The sequence below is a fragment of the Acanthochromis polyacanthus genome, chromosome 1 (genome assembly GCF_021347895.1).
Source record: "Acanthochromis polyacanthus isolate Apoly-LR-REF ecotype Palm Island chromosome 1, KAUST_Apoly_ChrSc, whole genome shotgun sequence".
Taxonomy (NCBI): Eukaryota; Metazoa; Chordata; class Actinopteri; family Pomacentridae; genus Acanthochromis; species Acanthochromis polyacanthus.
Window position 1 is genome coordinate 41,845,993 of NC_067113.1, and position 23,936 is coordinate 41,869,928.

At 41.1% G+C, this 23,936-nt stretch overlaps 1 protein-coding gene across 7 annotated transcripts in view; it reads left to right on the forward strand.

Moving 5' to 3' along the window:
• ppfia2 (PTPRF interacting protein alpha 2) overlaps window positions 1-23,936 on the forward strand; it is a 233,186-nt gene that overhangs the window by 80,898 nt on the left and 128,352 nt on the right. Inside the window, exon 1 of one of the 7 annotated variants that reach the window (XM_051951533.1) lies at window positions 6,578-7,022. The exons of 5 other annotated variants lie outside the window; for them this stretch is intronic. In XM_051951533.1, coding sequence (XP_051807493.1) covers window positions 6,942-7,022 — 81 coding nt within the window. In that variant the 5' untranslated portion in view covers window positions 6,578-6,941. Of the gene's footprint in view, window positions 1-6,577; window positions 7,023-23,936 lie in introns of those variants that run through there. One more of the 7 variants, XM_022205239.2, reaches the window with a different exon arrangement.

The following is a 23,936-nucleotide window of genomic DNA, read 5'->3' on the forward strand; positions in this document are numbered from 1 at the left end:
TAAATGTCTTCTTTTTGAACTGAACATACTTGTCCCTGCCGGAGCATAAAACTGAACATACATTGAAGGAACCGGCCAATTTCTTTAATGTTGTTTTCTTGCCGTTCTAGGAAGTCATTGTTGTCCCTCCTCTATTGTGTGGTTAGGCGGTCGATTATGAGAAATGCTTGCAGTATGGATTCAAACATGTCTGAACACGCTTAGAACAGATTATTAGGAATCACACTCATACTGGAGGATTCTGCACCTCATGGTTTACAGTGCAAATTCAGGTGAGAGTGTGGATGTCTGACTGCTCTATCACAGGATTAATGTTTTTCTTTTTTAAGCATAACTACAATATTTACCTAACTTTTACATGTAGTATCCTCCAATACCTGCAGCTCGAGCACGCCAGCTCACCTGTGACTCTGCTCAAACACCGTTAAACTACTCTACACCACACAAAGGCAGTTGTAATTCAGGGGGATTATGATCTCCTCGATGTACAGTGCTTCGCCATTCCGTTGGAACTGGTTATGTGGAACTAGCTGGCGAGCGGAGAGGATGATTATGTCATCATGCAGTGCTATAAAACGGATTTGTTTCCATTCGCCGGTTGTACACCACCTCGGATTGTGCTACATTCATTAACTTTTTGCCCTTCATTATGGCTCCCAAGCATAAGTCAGATTCTTCTGATGGCAGTGCTTCGAAGGCAAGGAAAGCCATCTCCATGGAAGTGAAATTAGACATAATTAGATGTTCAGAACAAACGAACATCTGCATTATTAGATCAGGTTGTACAAACAGTGAAACATATTCTGGTATCTTCTTGTAATGGGACTCATACATGCATGAAAGCCATTGGTATTTATGACTTTACCAAAGAACTGATCAATATCGTGATCCACGTAATGGCTTTGTTCACATTTTCGCCAGAGTTCTGACTTAAGGCAAAAAACAACTGACATCAATCTGTAGGAACGGAACTCTGACATAAGTTAAGGACCCCCTGTGCTGGACAAATTTGGCTCATGATGTGTGCACCAGCATACAAAATGTAAAAACTACTTCACCAGAGGTAGTTTCTAAGAATAGAGAAACAGATATTTTTATCTATTATGTGGTTGAATAAAGTCTCATACGCAGGGGTCACCTTGGGCTCATGAATGTAAGCGTAAGTGGCTGAAGGAAGCTCCTTTTTTTCCTTTTTTATGTGACATTTTCGTATCATATCTGTGATAAGTGGTACATCTTCTTTCGCTCACTGATATTTATCTTTCACTTCTGCAAATTTTACCCTACAGCCACAGATGGAAATGAGCTTTTATCTGTATCTGATACAAAAAACATATTGTGCATTGACCCGGTTATAGAAGCAATGAGCAAATAGAAAGTAAATTAGATTTGAAGAATCATCTCAGATTGGATGAGTGTTGGGTGAACATCAAGTCTGCGTTTGTCAGTCACACTTTAGACAATCAAAATTAAGCCATGTTTTAAAAAGTGGTCATATATGACATAAAATATACACAGTTTGGGCAAATTCAGTTAAAGAAAGCACCACCAGCAGTAAGCTCTCATACTGTTTGGATCTAATCACTAACAGTAGAATTCTGCAGAAAAGCTTCATGTCAAACTAAACTGACATTCTTACTTGGAGTAACAAGTTTGCAGCTTTACGATCACATGAACATGTCCAATGACCACATTGAATCTACCTTCTTTGTCCCCATTATACCTCAAACTGAACCATCCGCAAGTCTTATCATACCATCAAATGCTTGTTTTAGACCCATCTGCCCATCTGTTGGCACTGCTAAACCAGGGGGAGCATCTCAGCTCCCAGCATGCATCTCTCCCCAAGTGACAGGAGAAAAAGGAACAATGATTTCTGACACTGCTGAAGTGTGTTCCTTTAATTACTGCTAATTATTATTCCTGGGGTCCCTGCCGCTGTCTCACAAAACCATTTGATCTCATGTTTAATATCTCACATGAAAGGTCAACCCCTCAGTGGCTATCTGCTAGAATAGTACAGTGTTCAGGGTGTGTTAGAGAAGCAGTATGGCCTATTTTTTATTTTTTTGGTATGTATGTCCAGGTCAGGGGTGCAACCTCAGCTCAGTCTGGTTAATGAGATCTGCTGCTCCACAGCTGGAAATGCTGCTAACCTGTTATGTCAGGAGCAAGTCTTTGAAGTCTCCCAGAACCAAATCCCTCCAAAGAGTGGAAGGTGAGCAGCTAGTTCAACCCACTCAGCTTAATCAAGCCCACTGAGCTGTGTCTAACTGCACGAAATCAGGCCATAGCGTGAACTGCTTGGCTCGTTCCCATAGTGACTAAACTAGATTTGATATCTCAATAATACCTGACCAGTTTGCTTTGGGATCATGAGGATAGAAAATGTTAACTTGAAAGCACTTGGCATCAGTGGAACAAAGACAGTTCTTTTATTTTATTTTTTTTATAGGTGTCTGTTAGTAGCTTGGACAGAGAATTGGATTGAACTATTCAGTAAATGCGGATTACTCTCATGAAAGGGCCACTTGAAGAGAGAAAATTGGATGAAAAATGGAGACCCCATCACTCCTGGTTGGGAGTCTGTCAAAGTGGAAGTGCTTTTACTTCATCTGAAATTGCTGATGAAGGCTGGACGTAGTCAATGAGTTTGTCTGAAGCTGGTAGAAGCAGTTGTTCTCCATAGAAACCTTCAAGTGCGTCAGAAAGACAGAAAGAAAAAGGAAAAAATCAATACGGGCTTCGCTGCACGGCACTGGAACATGGCAGGTCTGGAAAAATGTCTCTAAAGCGAGAGCTGGTGAAAGATGTGGAAATGTTTCTGAGACAACTCGATAATGGATGCTGGCCCGAGACTTGCTGGTGGGATGGAGGCTTGACAGGCTCCAATTTTTAGGTGCATGTGTGAGAGAAGATTCATGAAAATGTACAAAGTATCGATAATCGTGTCCACTGTAGAATTTGTAGCCTGAGTTCACACTGAGAAATGATACTGGTGTCAAAAGAATGACAACTGAAGACACTACAGGCACACTACATCTTTAGGTTTAGGATTTGTCACAGATGAAGCCATGAAAGTCTTAGAAGGCCCCAGTTTTTCCAGTTTTTTATTGAAATTCAAGTAGTTCAAGTCCAATGAATAGCTTGAAATGGTACAAAGGTAAGTGGTGAACTGCCAGAGGTTCAAAAAAAAAAAAAGGTAAGGCTACCGAAATGTTATTTCAGTATGATAAAAACAAGTCTTTTTCAAGGAACAAGAAATGGGTGAATAACTTAAAGCTGTTGGAGGCAATGGAATTTGATCAAGCCTTGAAAGTTGGTGCTACCAAATTCTACAGGTGTCCCAACTTTTCTTGATTACTTTGAACCCCCTCTGTCTGCATAAAATTACAGGGGGGATCTTGACTGACATCTGAATTTTGTTCCTATGGCATGATGTAACAAGATTTTTGCCGTGAGTCGGAACTCTCATATGTTTCGCCCTTTTCCGAGCGTTTTAATATATACGCGGCATGGCTCAGTGGGTAGAATGGCCGTCTAGTAACTGAAAGGTTGCCGGTTCGATCCTCGGCCCGTCGAGCTCATGTCGAGGTGTCCCTGAGCAAGACACCAAACCCCTAATTGCTCCTGGTGGGTCGTGGTTAGCGCCTTCCGCCATCGGTGTGTGAATGGGTGAACGTGACGTATCATGTAAAGCGCTTTGGATAAAAGTGCTATATAAATACAACCATTTACAATTTTACTTCCATGGAGATGGCTTTCCTGACTTGCATTTAGGAGCCATAATGAAGGGCATAAAGTTTCCAAAAGAAACAGCACAAATGAAAGAAAGCAAATGCAGCACAATCCAATGTGGCGTACAACTGGCAAATATAAACAAAACCGTCTTTCTCGAATGACGACATATTTGTCCGGTCCGCTCGCCAACTAGTTCCCGCACAAAATTTGTCTTACCATCGCAAATGCCATACATCTCAATGATAGAACAAGACTTTCTTAATAAATTTATGAGAGATGGCAACGTAACCACGAAATGCTGTAGGTCGAGGACGTTGTAAACCAAGGACCTGCTGTAGTGTGGAACACACCGTGGCTCCATACCCTCCACAGCGTTATCTGAGCAGGACTGTACTGCAGAGAGAAGAGAGAAAGACCATCATAACACTTAAAAATGTAGGTCTTTCCTGCAGAGAAATTGAGAAGAAAGCCAGGCTGTCAGTGAGTACAGTTTGCTTCACCATCTAAAGGTTCTCAGAAACTGGGAAAACTCTGACAGGAACAGAATCAAAAGACAAGTTTCCAGTTTCCAATAAAAAACTGGAAAAATCGAGGTGTTCTAAAACTTTTGACTGGTAGTGTATGTCTTCCAGCGTATATTAAAGCACTTTATGGGCTTGTTAGCAAGGTAAACAACTTCATTTTTCAATGTAGGGGTCTTCAAAACAGTTGCCAATTTATTTTCAATCGGGCAAGCACGCCTCTGTTCTTGAACGAATAGAGGTTTGGCTTTTTTACTTTATGATTAAATTCTATGATGAATCAATACTGTTGCCAAATTGCTGTCAACTGACAATATTTTAAACAAGACTACAATAAAAACTTGTTTACTTGCAAGGGCAAGAAATTTCAGCTGCAGTCCGTGAGAAAATAAATGCTAAGATAGACTGTCTCCACTGTGGGTAAAGGCTGACGCAATGTTGCAAGGAGCCAAGAAAAATGCGTGTTTTCTAGTGTATAAAAATAACACTATTTGGGCTTTTTTTTAGTAGCATGGGATTTTCACAGGAGGGAGTCTGTAAAATCCAACATCAAGTTGACATCTCACATTAATAAACTACAATAGCTCATTGTAACCTCTTGCACTTTATAGTTTCCTTAGATGCTGACAGATTTTCAGTTATTTTGCACATGAAAAGCCAGAATAATATAACTTTCTTCCAACAGAGTGAACACAGGAGGCCATCTCTCATACTGTATTATGATTTTGAGCCCACAAAGAAAAGCGTCACATGTAAGGAATTCAAGCATCAGTGTTCTACTTATTTCACCACAGCAACACACACACTGCCAAAATGTGCATCGCTTTCAACGTGCATTTAATGTTTTAATTAGGTATTGGCTTTTAAGATTTTTACGATCTCATTTTTTCAATGAAGATAAGATTAAATGTATCAGAAATCCAGTCTAGATATTGTTAATATGGTAAATGACTGTTGTGACGGATTGTGTTAGTTAATGGTGTTGAAAGGCTCATTGATGATTAGAAAACCCTTGTGCAGTTATGTTAGCACATGGATAAAAGTGTGAGTGTTCATGGAAAACATGTAATTGTGGGTGACCCCAAACTTTTGAAGGGTAGTGTTCAGATATGTCTATGTGCATGTACATTTATGTGTATATATGGATGTTTGCAAATATTATATTTTGTATTTTATTTATGTACATCATACTTTATTGCATTTTCTATGAATGGGTCAATATATAATTGTGGGACTTTTTATATCATAGTTGACATTTTTACTGTTTTCAGGCCTAAAATCAACATGGCCGCCTATAACCAAACACCACATAGCATTTTTACACAAAGATTCTTCTAAATATTATATAAACAACTGGGCAAAGTTGAAAGTTATTTTTAGTAAACCTGTTAACATGCCATAAATCCACACTTGACTCACACACTACTTCATATTTAATAACTCAGAAAGCCTTGAAGTCTGGCCAGTCTTTTCTTCAGGAGGAAATGACATCATGTGGAGCAGGTCATGTGATCTGGAATTAACACACTTCCTTTAGAGGAGTTTTTGTAACGGACAACTTAGTTGAAAGTGATACAATTTGTTATTTTCCATATAAAATTTAATATATTGCCATAAAAGAATTAGCTGCCATGATTATCTCAACTTTAGCTCCTTTTGTTATTGTTTAGCTAATTAGGAGGTGGTTGTTATTAAATTCAAGCGGTTATTTAGTTGACATATTAGTGATATTCAGTCATTTTTATTAGTAAGTGATTGTTTCTGAAATAAATAATTATGGAATTTGTAAAGACAAGATCATAATAAAATATTAAACAAACATGTTTTTAACTTTTGATCAAAGATATGTAATTCATGTAATTCAAAAGTCCCTCAAATATATATTGACCTGAATGATGTTCACTTTTTTTGCCTTATATTGTATGATAATGCACTGAAAGCAGTGTGATTCAGAAAAGCTATTATTATTATTATTATTATTATTATATCTTTTAAAATCCTAAATGATACTTTAATTGGTTTCTAATGCAAATATCATCTTCTTTAAAACAATTTTATGTCAAACATATGTTCATCTTTTTGTCTTTTTAGTTTTTTTTTTTAAAAAGCACAATGATTCGACTTCCCCCTCCAAGAAAGAACATGCTGATGACTTTAAATGACAGCAGCACGTTTTACAGTGTACAAACACAGGGAACGTGTGTCTCTGCTGCCGACTCGGGCTCCCAGTCTGCTGTTGGCTGATCGGGGCTGTGATGCTCCGGCCGCTGATTGGTTGATCCGGAGGAAGGAGGGAGGCGATAATCCGCGCACGGACGGACCCATCCGAGCTGCGTTCAGAGCTGCCTGCAGCGGGAGCGGGGACACTATGGACCCGCTGGGTTAACTCTCCTCTCTGATCGCAACAAGGGACACACAGATCCAATCATCTGCATGCGTGGAAGAGCCAGACACTCGGCTCGTTGTCACTTTTCTCGCCGGGTCTGGGTTTTTCTTTTCCTCTCGGAGCGTTGCGCATCTCACCGGAGCGCACCAGCTTCGGATGCCGGGAGGGCAGGTCAGGAGCTGATCCGAGACCTGGCCTCGGATGCTTTTTTTTTTTTTTTAGTTTCTGAAAGGTTGACACACATTTTTTGAAACCAACGCATCAGATCTGGATTGTTTGCCCATCAAAGGATTATGATTTTCTCAGACATGAGCACGGGGACCAACTCCCCAAAGGTGCATCCACCGAACGGGACGCGGTTCTACACGTTCCAGGCAAGTGAAACTGCGCTGCTCTGGCCCTTCTTTACTGCATCTGTGCTGCTTGTTCTTTTAATGCTGCTTATGTGTTGTCATACTTTACTTTAAAAATAAAAGGAGGCTTTGTTGCAGATTTGGTTCTCTGCAGAAGAGTGATTTGTGGGTGTTTCCTACCTGCGCGCAGACACCCCTCATTTGACACGACATTGTTTTCGATTTTCACTGCAGTCCAAGAGATGTGCCCAGAATAGACTCGTTAAAAAGTGAATGGAGCAGAAAAAGCAGTAACATAATTTATCTCACCCCCCTGTGCCATCCCTTTAAAGGAGGGACTTTCTAGTTTAAGAGTTCCTCAAGGTAAATAAAACATCTGAGAGTGGAATCATGAGAAACTACACTTCATCTCCTCTGTGTAATGATGTTTAATCATTCATGATTAGCCCCCTGTATCACCCTCACCCTCCCTCTCCCTCTCTCTTTCTATATATATATATATATAGATTTCAATTGTGCACTGAGTCCATCGTCCTGTCTGTAAAGAGAAATAAGGGCAGATGTGCAGTGGTCCTCATTGATTACTGTACATTCCCCGTGCATAATTCAACTCTGGCCAGAGCCCCACACATGCATGGCAATGAGGCAGTGTCAGTGGAAGATCGATTGAGTGTGTGTTCCTCTTGTAACTGAGCCAGTACTTTGTGTTTTCACTGTGGGTGGAAGGAAGCAGGAGAAGGAAGTGTTTCAGTGATTTCACAGCAGTCTTAAAGAAGATCCTGCTGGGCTGTCTTGCAGTATAAGAAATAGAGAGAGGGATGGGGAGAAATAAAGGTGATGTTGGTTGGTTTTTTTGCAGCCAGGTGCTGTCAGCAGGCTCTCATAAGCCACTGAGTGGAAAGTGGTTTGTGGGTTGAGTTTCAAGTGAGCTCGAGTGCTGATGGAGCTCAGTTTGTGTGCAGAAATGCGCCTCATCGGTCCATGAATCAAATTGCAATTTGCTGGCGATAGAGCTAAAAGTGTCATCCCTACTTTTTGTGTTGAGTATATTTTGGTGACTCTTTGTTTTTTGAAGAAAGTCTAGGGGCTGCCGAAGCCTAATAAGCCGCACTATCATTATCTCTAGCATTTCTTCCGATGTCTCATCCATCATGCCCTCCAGCCTCTGAGCCGCTGTGACTTTAACATTTGAAGATTTTTTTCTCCCTTCAGTGTTTGTCTGGGGCGTCGTAACCTCCGCTTTGCCTTTTCATGTCAAATCATTAGTGAAGAAAGACTCCCCGAGGGCTCGTACCTGTTGGAAGAAGCTCCTCTGATATCGTCGGAATCAAAGGCATCCTCAGCTCGCAGATTACAGTCCCAGGAAATCCCCATAAAAACGAACCACGCTGGGGCTGCTCACAACAACTTTTTCCTTCCACCCTTGAGGTGATGCAGGTCTATCATGCTTGGTTGGGTAAAAGCATGCGTTGCTGCACTAAGACCACGCTCATACTTTCTCAGTACAGTTCCATTCGTACGGTTTACAAACTGCTCACTGATGGTATCGTTTTATCAGATTGCCCTTTCCTCATTAGCAAATTGAATTAAGTTGCAAAGTAGGTGCCTGGTGGAGCCTCAGCCGCTCCATCAGGGTGATGAATTTGTTCAATTCCTTCAGTATTTACTGCCAGGCTCTGCAAACATGTACCCAGAAGTGTCAGAGTTTGCTTAGTTTGGGAGTCTGCCACACAGCTGTTTCTACAGTCTCTGTATTATGCTGCAACTCCCAGCTGATGTTCCCTCAATAACATTTGAAGGAAGAAGGGGTTAACATGAGGAAGGGATGGGATGAGAATGAAATGGCACTTGATTGTAGTTTTGTCTTTAAACATGACTTGTGATATTGTTAGCATGCTTAAATAGAGCAGGTACATCAATCAGCCACCTGCCTGATGCTGTGCAGGCCCTGTTCATGCCACCTGAACAGCTCTGACTCATCGGGGCACGTACGTGGGACCTCTGGAGGTGTCCTGTGGTGTCTGGCACTGTGATGTTGGCAGCAGATCCGTGAGGCCTTCATGGGTCAGGCTTGTTTGTTTCATCCAGCAGATGCTGGATCATGTTGACATCTAGTGAGTTTGGAGGCCAGATCAGCTCCTCAAGCCATTCCTGAATAATTTTTGTGGTGTAACGAGGTGGAGGCTGCTGCTGCGGGAGGTGCAGCAATGCTTAGGTAGGTGGTATCTGTCAAAGCAGCATCTAGAAGAATGTCAAGAGTCAAGGTTTTCCATTAGAACATGGCATTGCAGTGAGATGTTCACTTCATTTGTCAGTGGTTACAATATTGTGGCAAATGGGTCTATCACATCATGTTAACTGTCTGAGTTTGCCATGTTGGCCTGCTAAGGTTAGTCAGCACTGAACTCAACAACCAGTCATGTGTGATGAGATTGTTATGGGGTAATCGAGGCTTTTTGGTCAAAGACAAAATGATCTTGATGATGGGTGCAAGCTGAAATGCTGTGGTTGAGATGTTTCATTTTCAACCAAAAATGTCGACATCGTGATGGTGCTATGAGCAAAGTCACAAGATCATTGAAGTCTCAAGGCTTACTAAAAGTACCTACCTACCTACCTACCAACCACCCAACCAACCAATGGAACTACTGATGCATATCCAACATGTAGATCCTGTCTGGTTGATTTTGGAGTTTGCAAGCTAGCATGCTTTTCTACCGCTCTGACCCACAATCCACCATGAAGTACACCACTTAAGTTGTGTTGTCTTGCATGGGTATAAACAAGCTTGTGCGTAGATGACAGCACATTTCACACTACAGACTCATCAGAGCTGAAGGTGCAATATTATGACCAAGTAGCGTGTCCCATTTGTACACTGAATACTACTTGAAGCTGCAGTACGTGCTTAAAGAATAAATAAAAAATACAATAAAAAATATGTGATTTGAAGCATATCCTTTGAATGTCTCTACGAATTTGTCATGGCTGGAGTTTTTCTGTCTGGACCAAAAGAAGTTGATCGATGTTGGCGTCCACAGAGCTGCACTGCTACTTTTGTCTAAAAATACATCTGGAGCTTGCTGCAATAAATAACTCCCTTTTCATGCTGTTTCTGCATTGTGACAAGGTGGCAAAGAGGAACACAGCAAATACCTCTGTATGTGCCTTTTGCTAGCGTTGCAGTGACATTCAGTGAAATCCCTCCCATGGGAGAAGCTTTGCTGGCTGTGCTGTGAACCCACTGGGCCATATTAGTCAGTTCGCTGCAGAGTCTCAGGCACAGGTCTCTTTGATGTGACACAAGTTCTTATGTGAGATCACGACTGTTGTTTGGCCTTTAAAGAGTCGAGAAGAAGTGTTGGATAACCCCTGCTCGTCCTTATTAAAGCAGGAAGTGTTGGTATAATGTAATCATCATGCAACACTTCATAGAGTTGTTCTTATAGGAATCAGCTGGCGGAACAATGCACACAGCGCTAAAGCTCCATGGACAATTTTTCCGCTGCGCTGAAGGCATTTGTGAGCTTTTAGAAAAATAAGCTCATTGAGTGTAAAAGTCAAAAACCTCAATATCTTTCTGTGATATTTCCCTTTTTTTTTCCAAGTGTCACTTTAAAGAGAATCTATTCAAGTTGAGCTCAAGCCTGAATTCTTATTAACTGCTTTGTCCGTGTCCTTGTATTTCATATTTCATTGTTCCTGTCCTATAATAACCTCGCCAAACACTTTGTCAGGGTTGAGCTACCTGAAAAATGATCCGTAATTGTTGCCCAGTGTTTGTCCTTGGTTTTCAAATTAGCGCTGCAAGTGATTAGTCTTTTCAGCTGCAAAGTCTTTGCCCTAAAAGCCCCTCAGTCTCTCTCTCTTGGTTTGAAATGCATTGTTTTCCATATGACCCACACAGTCTGTCACCTCTAGCAACAGAAGGCATTATTACAGAGAGAGGCTCATGCATGTAGAGTTAATTGAAAGAAATTGGATAACAAGAAGGAGGTAACGCTGACCTCTTAATCTAATCAAGGCTGAGGCAAAGTCATACCAAAGTTGGCAGTCAACTTTCAGACAGATTGTCAGATAGTGTTGACTCATCCCTTCAGGGTTTGTTTTGTACAATAGTATCCCTCTGGCTTGCTGTTAAAAGAGAATGAGCTCGTTTTCACAGCTCTTCTTCAAAGTAATCCTTTCTTCGGCAGCAAACTCGCATTTGGGAGACGTATAGCTGCACAGCCACAAGGGGAATTTGGCTAAAGAGCTGCTGTTCGGGGTCGGGTTAGTCTTTGTTTGGAAGCACCAGGCCAACGCTGCTTAATCAACCCGTTAAAGCTGCGTCTCCTTGGCGTCCCCCTTTCCAGCTGTCTGACTGAGGGTTTACATTCAGGGCCTGACAGAAAAGACGGATAACACGGCTGCACACGCTGATTAAAAAGTGGTACTTCTCATTTAGCTTGGCGCTCGCCTCCATACGGGGATGTTTACGCCGAGGATCAGATAGAACTCGCGTCGTACGTCGCTTTAGCTGAGTGCAGGAATGGCACAGCTCCTCTTATTCAGAATTGTGTCTTCGAATGGATAAATCAGTGCTAACTACTGCACACACTCTTGCACTTTCACGCCCACGCCCGACCCCTCTCACAAACCCAATCAGGCTCACGGAGCACAGAAAGGTCTGCGAGACAGGATGAGTCATTGTGCGATCCCAGACAGCAGTTTGAGTGACGGGTGAACACCTATTTTTCTTGGCTCATCGTTTCGATGCTTCATCTTGTAGTTTATCCACAGCGGACACAGTCTAGCTTAGTGTTTATTTTCTCACTGCAGCCCTTGTCAGTCCTGAAAAATGTGGTTGAATTTATTGTCAAGTAAAAAGGCCAAGCATTTGTTTGCTCCATCATCTCCAACATGAAGACTTGCTGCTTTACTGTATTGTTGTAGACTGAACATGTTTAAGTTTTGGACATGTGAAATTTGGGATTTTATTTGTGAAACACTCTCAAAAGCATGCTACAGTTTGAAAGACGGCAGTCGGTGTTCCCTGTTGTGAAGAAATATTGATATTATTCTAAATTTTCCTGTGCAAAAAGATAGAGCTTCTTCCAGCATATAAGAAAAATGCAAACTGCAATACATTACACTTGGATACTATCTTGTTTTTTTTTTAGTGTCAGATGTCAGATTGACGTTGGAATTTAAAGGCTACTTCTAGTTAAAATCAGCTCCATTACCTTGTGAACTTGTCCAAGTTTTTTCTGAAGTAGTTATGTTGAGTTTCAGCAGAGTAGAAAGTGAGCTGGAGTGCTCATACTGCAGCATACAGCAGAAGAGTGGGTGAAAAAAGAGGTGCTTAGTGCATTGATCTGCGTATTCTAGAGTAAGAACTTATCCAGAGTTATGTCTAAATCATTTGAAGACTTGAGGGAATAATTTTCAGATGAAAAACATCTAACTTTAATTCACAGAGAGGAGATTTTTGTGTTTTATTCCACAATTGGAGAGGGGCTTGAGTAATAAATTTAGCATTTTCAAGTAACAATGCAAAAAAAATACAAAAAACAAAAACTGCTTACAGATTCTGATTGTTGGTCAAATAAACTTCAAATTTGCATGTGTCAACCTGAAGTCAAATCAACTGGGATTTTTTAAAAAAAAGCTGAATTGAATAATCAAAAAGCCAATCAGCATTTCACTGAAGTGAAGTGTGAGGTGGAAAAAATGGTTAGTTACAGCTTGATAAAATGCCCATCCAAAAAAAGTTGGACACTAATGTTTTGTTGAACCGCCTTTAGCTTTGAGAACGGCACATTCGCCATGGGATCGTTTCGATAAGCTTTTGCCATGTCACAGCATTCATTTCTGTCAAGAGCTGCATTAATTTCTGCTAAGATCTTATATTGATGATGGGGGAGTCGGACAAAGTCTTCTCCAGAACATCCTAAAGATTCTCAGTGGGGCTGAAGTCTGGATTCTGTGGAGGTCAATCCATCTCCTGCTCCCTGATCCACTCATTCTCAGTATGAGCCCCATGAATCCTGGTATCCTCATCTAGGAACATGTCCATGCCATCAGGGAAGAAAAACTTCACTGATGGAAAGACCTGGTCATTCTGTATATTCAGGTATCAGCTGACCTCTTTCTTTGGGAACAAAATGTTGGTGAACCTGACCAACCCCAGTCCATAACCCTAACCCCCACAGGCTTGTAGGCACTAGACATGATGAGTTCATCACTTCATCTACCTCTCTTCTTACCCTGATGCCCCCATCACTCTGGAACAGAGTAAATCTGGACTCATCAGACCACATGACCTTCTTTCATTGCTCCATGCTACCTAGCAAACTTTTTTTCTGATTAGCCTCACTGATCAGTGGTTTTCTTAGAGCTACAGCTGTTTAATTCCAATCCTTTGAGTTCCCTTTACATTGTGCACGTGGAAATGCTCTTACTTTCACTATTAAAAATAGCTGTGAGTTCCACTGTTGACTTCCTACGATCATCTAAGAGTTTGTACTGACCATATTCCTCAGAGATGATGCTTCACCACTATTCTTCAGGTTTTAATAAAGCGTTGGACGGTTCTTGACCTGATTTCAGTAGTTTCAGAAATCTCCTTAGTTGTTTTCTTTGCTTGGTGCAGGCCAATAATTTGACCCTTCTGAGACAGATTAACATCTTTTCCATGATCACAGGATGTGTCTTCCAACATGGTTGTTTAAGACATTAGAAGCTCCTCACTGCATCAGTTAGGGTTAAATAAGTTGTTGCAGCTGAAATGCATTCATCACTGCAGTAATTATTCAGTAGAAGCCAAAGAGATCACCATGTGAGGGACTACCTCCTTAAACAGTATTCATTTTTGACAGTTTGGTCAGTATTTGTGCAATACTTCTGTCACTGAAATAGGAAATGCTCTGTTAAGATGCATTTTACATTGAATTTTTTGCACATGGTTACTTTTTTATTGTTAAATGCAATCTTTTATAATTTCCCCCTTATGCTCATGATGGAAGCTCTTACCATTTTGCTTTGTTAAATCCAGGCGGTGACTTTTTTTTTGGACAGGCAGTGTATGATGACGTGACCGGGATGTGCAGCTCTACGAACATTTTAATACTTTTCCCATCATCTCTGCTGAATGTATTTGATACTCTGAGTGTCCTCTCTCCACTGACTGCGTATCAACACTTAATCTTGGAAATCCCCACTCATGCAGCGTGATGACAGGCTAAATGCAGGGTCCTGCCCTCTGTGATGATCTCTGTATCAAAACAAAATGCGGTGACGCTACCCATCACATGACACCGGCGCGGCGCTGCAGGTTGATCTGCAGGGGAAGGCGACTGATTTGCAGGGCTATTTCTGTTGTGATTAAAGCATGCGTGCATATGTATCCACGGTAACATGTAATTAGACATGAAAAACAGACAAAACTGCAACGACATGGACACAGAGAAGCTGCCTTGTCACTCAAGTGCGGAGCAGACATATACATTTGCTCACTCACACAGCAATAACACCCAGATGCAAGAGTGAGCTTACCCCCCCAGCTGCCCCGTCACACACTCCTCCTCTCCTGTTTTTGTGCCCCACCCTCCCCATGTCATGTGTTCAGAAACGGTTGATGGAGCAACAAAAGGTGGCCGTATGCAAATTAGCACAAACATGGCACATTGATACACAGACAGCAGATTGAAGTCTGAGTGCTTGACCTTTTATTTGTCACACCAGCACGTGGTGATTGCTCACAAATGCCCCCAGCATCCTCACCAACGCACACTGTCCCCCGTTTGGTGTCCGTCTCCTGCCGCCGGTCTCCTGGGTGACATGTATACGTGTGTGTTGTAGGCGTTTGCCCTATTTTCTTGGTCTTTTTTTAATCAGCCCTCGTGCATTTAAAATCTGGCCGGGGCAGATGGGGAAGGGAGTTTGACCCACTTTGATGGATTCCACACCGATTAAAAGGATGAGTGAGCTTTCGAAAGCAAGAGGCCCCTGTACACCAGGGTGTGTTTATGTGTGTGAACAAGTGACAGAGAGATGGAATAGAAGACTGACTGCCTATTTGGTACACCGTACTCTGTAGGGAGCTGTGTTGCTGCTCTGCAATTTGTGATGATTCAGTGGTAAGAAACAAAACAACCAGTCTCGGGAATGTTTCTACAATGAATAGTCAGCGTTCAAGTATACGGACCAGTTTCATCCTCTGTCTCAAAACCAATCTGTAGCTATGTGGAAAGCACTCCGTAGAACTGGTCGAAGAGCTATACTAATTTTTAAAGTGTTGTAGTTTAAGTGGTTAATTTGGATTGATTTGGAAGATTTTACTTTTTCTTCTCCTTCTTAATTTTGTTCTATAGGTTTGTGAGGATTATTAACTCAATTCTGTAAGCTATGGTTGTATTTGTTACGGTTCTTTGTACATTGTACTTTTAAAGGATTGTGATCATGTGTGTTTGGTTGTTTTAAAAGCCCAACTAGGGACAGGAGCTGAGAATTAGCTGTAGCTAAAACTCCACATGCAACACATCGGATTCATGAACTGTATTGAATCTATGTTAATTGCATTGCCCCTATTAAGTAAACAAGTAAATAAATAAATAAGTTTCCTTTTTGGCAATATATTGAATTTTGTATGGAAAATAACAAACTGTGTTACTTTCAACTAAGTTCCCCGTTACAAAAACTCCTCTCAAGGAAGTGTGTTGATTCCAGATCACTTGACCTGCTCCACATGATGTCATTTCCTCCTGAAGAAAAGACTGGCAAGACTCCAAGAATTTCCTCAGTTATTTAATATAAAGTAGTGTGTGAGTCAAGTGTGGATTTATGGCATGTCAACAGGTTTACCACAATATCATTAACTATCAATAACTTTCAATTTCAAGTTTACTCAGTTGTATATATAATATTTAGAAGAATCTTTCTGTAAAAATGCCATGTGGTGTTTGGTTATTGGTGGCCATGTTGATTTTATGCCTGAAAACAGCAAAAATGTCAACTATGATACTTGTCAACTATATTACAAAAAGTCTTGCAATTATATATTGACCCCTTAAGTTCTGGTGGCCATTTGGATGTTACGTTGACCCATAAACTCACAGCTGAACACTCCTGCAGACCAAGCGCTCAGCCCTCTGGCAGCAACCCCACCACATCTGACAAACTGCTCAGGGATGGCTCGAGGAACATGGCAAAGAGCCCAGGGTTCTAATCCAGCCCCCGAACTTCCAATTTAGCATCCGTGAAATGTGGGTCAGAGTGGTTGTGATGGCACAGCGGTGATCTCCATGATGTTAGACTGCTGGTTTTAATGTTGTGGCTGATATTTAAGCTAACATGATTTTCTGTTTTATCTCACAAACGCTTTACCTACCAGCTGACTACATCCATCCCTTGAAAAAGTGTTTACTCCTGTTTGAGAGATGTCTTGGGAAATTATTGCACTTTGCAAAAAGGAAAAAAAAAACATCAAAGTGTGTATTTGGAATTCCTTTTTAATCATTTGTACCCTCTATATATGAGCCTAGGGTCATAGGCAGGGAAGGGAAGTATAAAAAAAAGTCAGTGTTGGGCTTAATCATTGTTGATGTTGGCTTTTTCATGGGATTTCGCCTCCATAACAAAAAGCTAGAATGTTTCCTGTATCCTTTTATGTAATTTTTTCCCTCTCTTTGTCGCACATCATCCTTTAATCTCCTGATACATCATCAGCTACAGTTAGCGCATGTTGAACAGTAAAGCATCCCAGAGCTACAACCCTCATAGACTTTCACTGACGAGCACACATATGCGGCACACATCCCACAGAGATTTTAAAGTGGAGTACGGTGCACACAAAGGCCAAGTCACTCACTTCAATAGACTCGAGTATGGCAACAACCTCTCCTCATTGATGCAATTATGTTGTAACCCTTTGCCTTTCTTACTGCAGTGATCTGATCTCGTGTTATCCAACCATGTGCACTTGAAAACCCGCTAGATTATAAAGCTGTGAATTTATCTCTTTTTCCTTTCCAGGGTGAAAGCAAAGCAGGATAGATCGGTGTGCTTTTTGTGCGTTTGGTCAAATGACTGGCCATTTATTTGTCTAGGCGAGTGGCATCAATCCTGGTGGATCCCGGTGTAGAAAATAAGGTTACATTTTATTAGGATGGATTGAGCTCCGCGAAAACGTTTGACCTGTTGGGAGCATGTCAGTAGGTATTAGCTGCGTGACTGGGTTCCAGTAGCTGCATGCTGTCTGGTTGGAATGGCGTAAAAAAATGGGAAATGGAGATGCTCGAGATGTGAATCATTGCTAGTAATAAAACCATCACTAACCACCATAGTAAAGACTCACCTAGCCATTAACTTTATGTCATTTCCCCCAAGATTCAATGCTGAGCTATTGAGTGTATCCAATAAGTGCATCCATGACACAGCAGACTGGAATTACAGTGACAATTACTCATCCATCTTTTAATCTTCTTCACATAGACACTTGCACACACGTGTACATGCAGTGTTCCCATCCTTCTGACTGCTCTGTAATGCACATCAGAACAGGGTCACATCCTCGCCTCGGCCTGGTAAGAGCCGCATCGTCAGCATGTTTGTCACAGCTGTCACTTCGTCCACTCCTTCATCTCCTGCCCCACTCCTGCAGCAGTAAATGGGCTCCATGTGAAACCTATTTGGAGCACCAAGCAAAGTAGAGATGTGGGCGGCAATTACAAGTTGCATAATCAGGGTAAAGGGATGTGCACCTGCCTCAGGTTAGTGCTGACACTTCCAAAACAAACTGCAAGCTCAAATGAATGCAAATTAACTTGTGATCTGTTTAAAATTTGCGGCATAGACTTTCATTAGGAGGCACCCCGACTGCCCTGCCTGACTCACAAATTCACTTTTATTGATTTTTTTTTTTTTTTTACATCTATGTCAAGCTCAAATGAATATTTTTGACACTCTTAACTGTTTGCAATTCACACGGTATGCTTACGGTCTGTGGATATCATTGTGAATAAAGCACCCAGTTAGGATGCTATCATATCAGTCTGTAGATGGTTTACATGTGGGTACCACATTCATCTTCTAGTAGGCTGATCAGGCTGTTAAAGCCCCTTTTGATCATGGTATAGCCAAGCTATTTCACCTACAACGAGAACCAAAGGTCCACATTTGGGTGTTAGAGGAGATGGTAAAGGCATAAGTCTGGATTTTTATTCTGTTTCTCAGTGATCAGAATGGATGATAATGCACCTACTGAGCTCTAGTGTTCGTGTTCTCTTTGATATGAGGTCCATTGGTATTCAGACAATATAGCCGTCAGCTTTAAGATGATTTTCTGATTTGAAAAGGCAAAACTTGAGTTTGAATCTCAAGTCACTTGGTTAAGGCACCAGAAACATTTAGTCAGGCTTTGAAAAAAGGATCATGATTTGGATGAAAATACAACCTTTTGTTACATTGACCACATTACAAAGCTGCAATTCGTGCTTTTCCAAAGTGGCGACTCCACCAGAGATTTGCGATGCATCTCTTCATAGTACTGCAAGAGGTTACTTTCTGTTTGTCAGTGATCAGAATGGTTGAGTTTAGACACCAAACTGTTTGGTTAGGCCTACTAAAGGGTCATGGTTTGTTATAAAATACATCCTGTCACTACATTTATCAAATTACAAAGCTCAATTTTATATGTGTGGCAACTCCACTGAGTTTTACATGCACTTATTAATGTTACTTTCTATTTATTAGTGGTCACAGTAGATGATAATAGCTCTACTGAGCCCCAGTGTTAGTTTGCTCTTGGGTATGGGGGTCATTGATATTCACACGGGGTAAGCACAGTAGCTGTAGCTGTTAGGCTAAAGATGATTTTCTAATCATAATCAGGCTAAAATTGAGATCTCTCGAAACAGGGAAACTTGGTAACTATTTATCTTCACATTTACTTTGTAGCTTTCATTTATTTTGATGTGATTCCATTCATTTGTTTTTCCATACTGGGAGAATTCACTGTCCGTGGTGCTGAAACTAGAATACCCCATTCCATAGGGCTCTCCTCCACTGCTGTTTAATTTTATAGCTTAAATGTGCTCCGTATTCGAAGTCTTAGGGACAGTCAAGGGTCTTTGTATATTCTGTCATTAACTCCACATCTTTGTCTCTTTGTCCTACGACCCTCTTTCCCTTCCCTTTGATTGTAACATACGTTTCAATTTGCCTCAGCAGCCTATAACTGTGCAGGTTTGGATTAAAGGGCAAAATGCAGTCTATTTTAAGGTACACGACTCTGTGTTTCCAATTTACAATCTAAGCAAATGACTCACCCCAGGCCCTCCCAAAAGCCCGCTGTGTTAGACTTTACAGTCATCCCCGTGTTTCCTTCAGCCACCCTGTCCATTTGCAACATTACATCTCCCCCGCAGTCATTCACATACAGCGATACAGTACGCGGTGGCCTTTGTGAATAATGCAGAGGAAATAAAACCTTTGCTATGTTCAATTACGCCAGCTTTCACTGTCCTTTTTTTTTTTTTTTTTTACTGCTTCACCCTCCCTGTTTGTGTGTGTAGCTTTGTCAGTGTGTGCACCAGACAAGGCTATTGACACAGCAACATTAATTGTATCTTCCTTTATTTGGATTGTTAAACCGCATGGTTTCTTATGAGCAACAGCACTGACATATTTTAGTCATTTGAGGGGTCACATGACGTTTTTATAGTCTTCCTTTGTTGCTGGTCACATTGCAATTCTCCAAATTCTATTAGGTCTGCTGACGTCTTGGCAGTGACCTTTAGCTTAGATTTAAACATGTTGTGTCTGAGTCAATAGACAAATCAGAGGCAGTGTAGTTATTAGCAAGACATGCTAAAGAAAGTGAAACCTCCCCCAAAGAAAGTGATTCATTAAAGCTGCAAGCAGCGTTGAACTTGTTCTCGCTGCCTTGCAAGTCAGCGAATCCAAGCATGTCCACCGGGTGGCGCTGCGACTGAGAGTGCATTTCGGTATCTGTATCTGACGAAGGCCGGAGTCTGATCACACATGTAAAGTTTGAGGCAGATTGGAGCATGTTCAGGCTATTTAGACAAAACTTCCTGTCCATCCACCAGGTGGCGCTATTACTGGGGCTGTATATTGGTCTGTAAACGTGATCAAGGCCGGAATCTGATCTCACGCGTAAAGTTTCAGGCAGATTGAAGCATGTATAGAACAGTTACACAATGTTTCACGGTGAAACAAATTCCACCAATGGCTATTTCCACACCATCAGACTTTTGCGGAGCTTTTTGATAAGTTTTGATCACCCATGCTTACAGTACATCCTGGCAAAATTTCAGCTCTCTTGGGGTTTAAAAATTTGCAAAAAAGATTTTTTAAAAATGTGCAAAAAATTGATCCAAAATATGACACATAATTCAACATGGCCGACTTCCTGTTGTGTTTTGTGCATGGTGGTAATAGACTTGATGGGTTGCATAAGCCTACCAAATTTCATAGCTGTAGGTGACACATACTGGTATATCCAATTTTTCACTGATTCTGATATGTGCACAAGTTTTCATGCATTGAAAAGTCCTATTCAAAAGCCCATAGAAAAATAAAAAGGAAAAGAAACATATGGGTTTCAATAGGGTCTTGCACACTTTTCGTGCTCGGACCTTAATTAAATAAACCGTTTTGCTAAATGAAGGGAATTCAGTTTGGCGCCTCTGTTTAAGTAAATAATGGCAGTTGAGCAAAGCAAATCTAATTTTGGTTGTAAAGTTTATAAGGTTATGGAGAGTTTAGTTTTATGTACGTTTGGATCTGTATATCACTGAGGTGTTCATTCCTTCTCAGATTTTGTTTCCACAACTCTGCCGGAAAACACTGTGCTTTAAACACACAGAAGCAGTTTTTGTAGCCCATAGGTCTGTATTCCCACTCCTGCTCCCTCCACCCTCCCATCATGCAAAATCAATACATGTGCTCGCCGGCTCACATGGGATAAACTGCATCAGTTCATCCAGCGGCAAAAGCACAGAGCCCCTGCTGAGGCAACACCACCTCAGCACCTAATGTTGTTCCATTAAGGCTTGTTCACAGCGAGCGTCTGCACCCACAAATCCAGCAGAGAGCTTAATTGTCTGAGATCTTCGTCGGTCTCCTGTCCGGCTTGTAGAAACATCCTCACCTGCTGTGGTGGCTTTCTGTGGCATCCAGCTCCAGCCTTAACCTTCGATCATTTCCCAGTTTAGTTTTATTCACTTTCTGAAAAGATGATTTGTGTCAAGAGCCCTGCAGGTGAGCTGGGAGCAGCTAGCCATTCAGGGTTTTTAATGAAACTCTGATGTCACAGCTGGCAATAAGACTGAAGAGGAGTCGCAGACAGGGCACTACTGGGAGTTCCTGAGCCAGTTTACCAGAGGCTCAGCAATTAACACAGAAAGTTATTGAGGCCCAGATCAGATTTTCTACCTTTCTTTTTTTTTTTTTTTTTTTTGCAAGGATGTAATTATTTCTGAGAGGTTTTATAGTAGATTATTTTTCCTTACCCAAATTATTGTTGAACATTATATTAACAAAAAACTTAGCATTCTTTCCTGTCATTATAACATGCCTTCTGGCCATTTGTATGTATGTTTTTCTGTTGCATTGGCTCAAACTACATGCAGCAGATGCTAACTGCTGCTCCCTGCTGTATATAATATGGCAATTGTGGTGTCACATCAATCTATATTTCTTGGAGGGGATCTTTAAATATGTCAGTTACGGTTTTAGTTGCTGACATTTCCTTCTTCTACATCCCTGATCTCATTACTTTGGAAAATTAGACTCTTTGAACAGCTCATTTTACTCATATACAGCACATAACCTTTTTGAAATCGTTTACAGTTATTTCTATGATGAACTGATAAGCAACAGACCCTGTATAGCTTGCCATAGAGACTGAAGTGCCTCTGTTTCTATCCATTAAAAGTTCCTTTGTATTCAGAGGCTGATTATATGCTGCAGGCTGCAGCTATTCAGCTCCTCTGTCAGTGGTTTTAGCTGGAGAGTCACATTTTAAAATGATTGACAGGCTGTGCTAGTTGTCTTGAAGTTGTTTCACTTAAATGAAGTGTGTGGTCAAATAGCTTGTGTTGTACTGCTGCCAGACTCAATCCAAATGCTTATAGAGCTGCACTGTTGTCTGTTAAATGCATACAGGTGGTTTAGGATTTTGGTAAATGTAAAGCTCAACATGGCAAAGAGGAGCTCCCTGTAGAGATATTCTCTGGAGGGTTAATTGCTCAATGTGTATTTAGAATTTGTTGAGTTAATGTTATTATTAACCCTCCTGTTGTCTTGATTCACAGGCAACAAAAAATATTGTTTCGTTGTCTGAAAAAAAAGATTTCAGAAGAAAAATCCTCCAAATTTCTGAAAATTTGCTGAACCTTCAGAAAGAACATTCCAATAATTCCTTAAGAGTTTCCCTTAAAAGATTTATATATGTATTAAAGTCTTTCAAAAAATATCTCTGAATATCTAAAGTGATTACATATATATCAGTAAAACTTTCTTCAAATATTTTCTTCAAGAACATACGCAAAAAATCAACCAAAATCCAGCAAAATTCGCTCGATTTTGGTTGAATTTTTGTGAATGTTCATAAGAAACAATTTTTTAACAGTTCTTTTTTCCTCCAAAAAATGTTCAAAAAATTCCCAAAATGTTAAAAATGTGGACATCAGAAGCCTCACTGTGAAAGTATTTATTTTCTCCACATTTTCAAACTTTAAAACGGGTCATATTTGACCCACAGGACAACAGGAGGGTTAAACTTTAACATACGGATTAACATCATGCAAAGAAGGCGTTACTGCAATAATCAGTCAGAGGTCTTCTGCTTTCATGATGCACATTACACTTGAATTTAATCTATGGCTCATTTTTCTGGAGGGTTCTTGAAGAAACTGCAGGAAGCCCCTGGATGCCATCTTCAAGAGCCCCTTCACAGAGGACGAGCCTTCTGTCTGTGTCTCTGTAATGAGCCTGATGCCGACACAAAGCAGGCCGTGGACTGGTGCTGGCTCTGTGATCTGTGCTAATGTGAGCTGACAGCTAGCCCGGCATGGCGCGGCTCTGGCCAGGCCCCGCGGCCCCGCAGGCCGTTCCAGCCCTCACTGGAGGAGGGAGCACCACCTGCTACACGGCGGTCACTTTAACGCGCAAAAAGGAGCCGCCGTTCGCCCTAGAAAGACCTCAGCATCCGCCCTCGGTTGCCGTGGAGACGGTGGCTGCGACTCATCTCGACACAAAGTGGTGGATTGGCTTTGCCACACCCATGGGTGTCTGGAATAAAAGGAAGGTTTAGAAGACAAGTGCGAGGGAGGACTGAGCAGACGTCAGGCTTTGAACACAGACTAGAAAAAATGTAAGCTTTAACAAGTAAAATACCAGCTTTTCTATCACTGTTACAGTAACACAGTGTGTCATTGTTCTGCAACGCTTTTCAGATCATCATATGGTGTGGAAATTGTGCAAAGTGGAGAATCTTGACAATGGTTTCCTGATGTCTTCCTGCTTGTAATGAAAAGATGAAGCAGGGCTCAAATTGTTTCCTTCCTCCGTAGTTTTGTAATGATAATTTGATGAAGATTTTTATGGCCAAAAAAAAAAAAAATCCAAACATCCCCTGCAGATGTGGAGGAGGGTCAGGATGTTCCTCATTGTGGGTGTTTTCCATCATGATGCTGCAAGCAAGCATGTGCTAAAAACAAACTGACGGGCTTGTGTAAGGGACTGCAGGTTGGTGAGACACTGAGAAGAGATGTAGAGTGAGTGATGCAAATGAATTAAGAGAGTTTGCTTACATTCAACAAGCAAGTTAAGATTAGAATTATTTGATGTTTTTTAAACATCTATTTAAACATGCAGTATTGAAAAGATTTCTCCAAATATGTTTAAATCCTTATTCTTCCGTTAAGC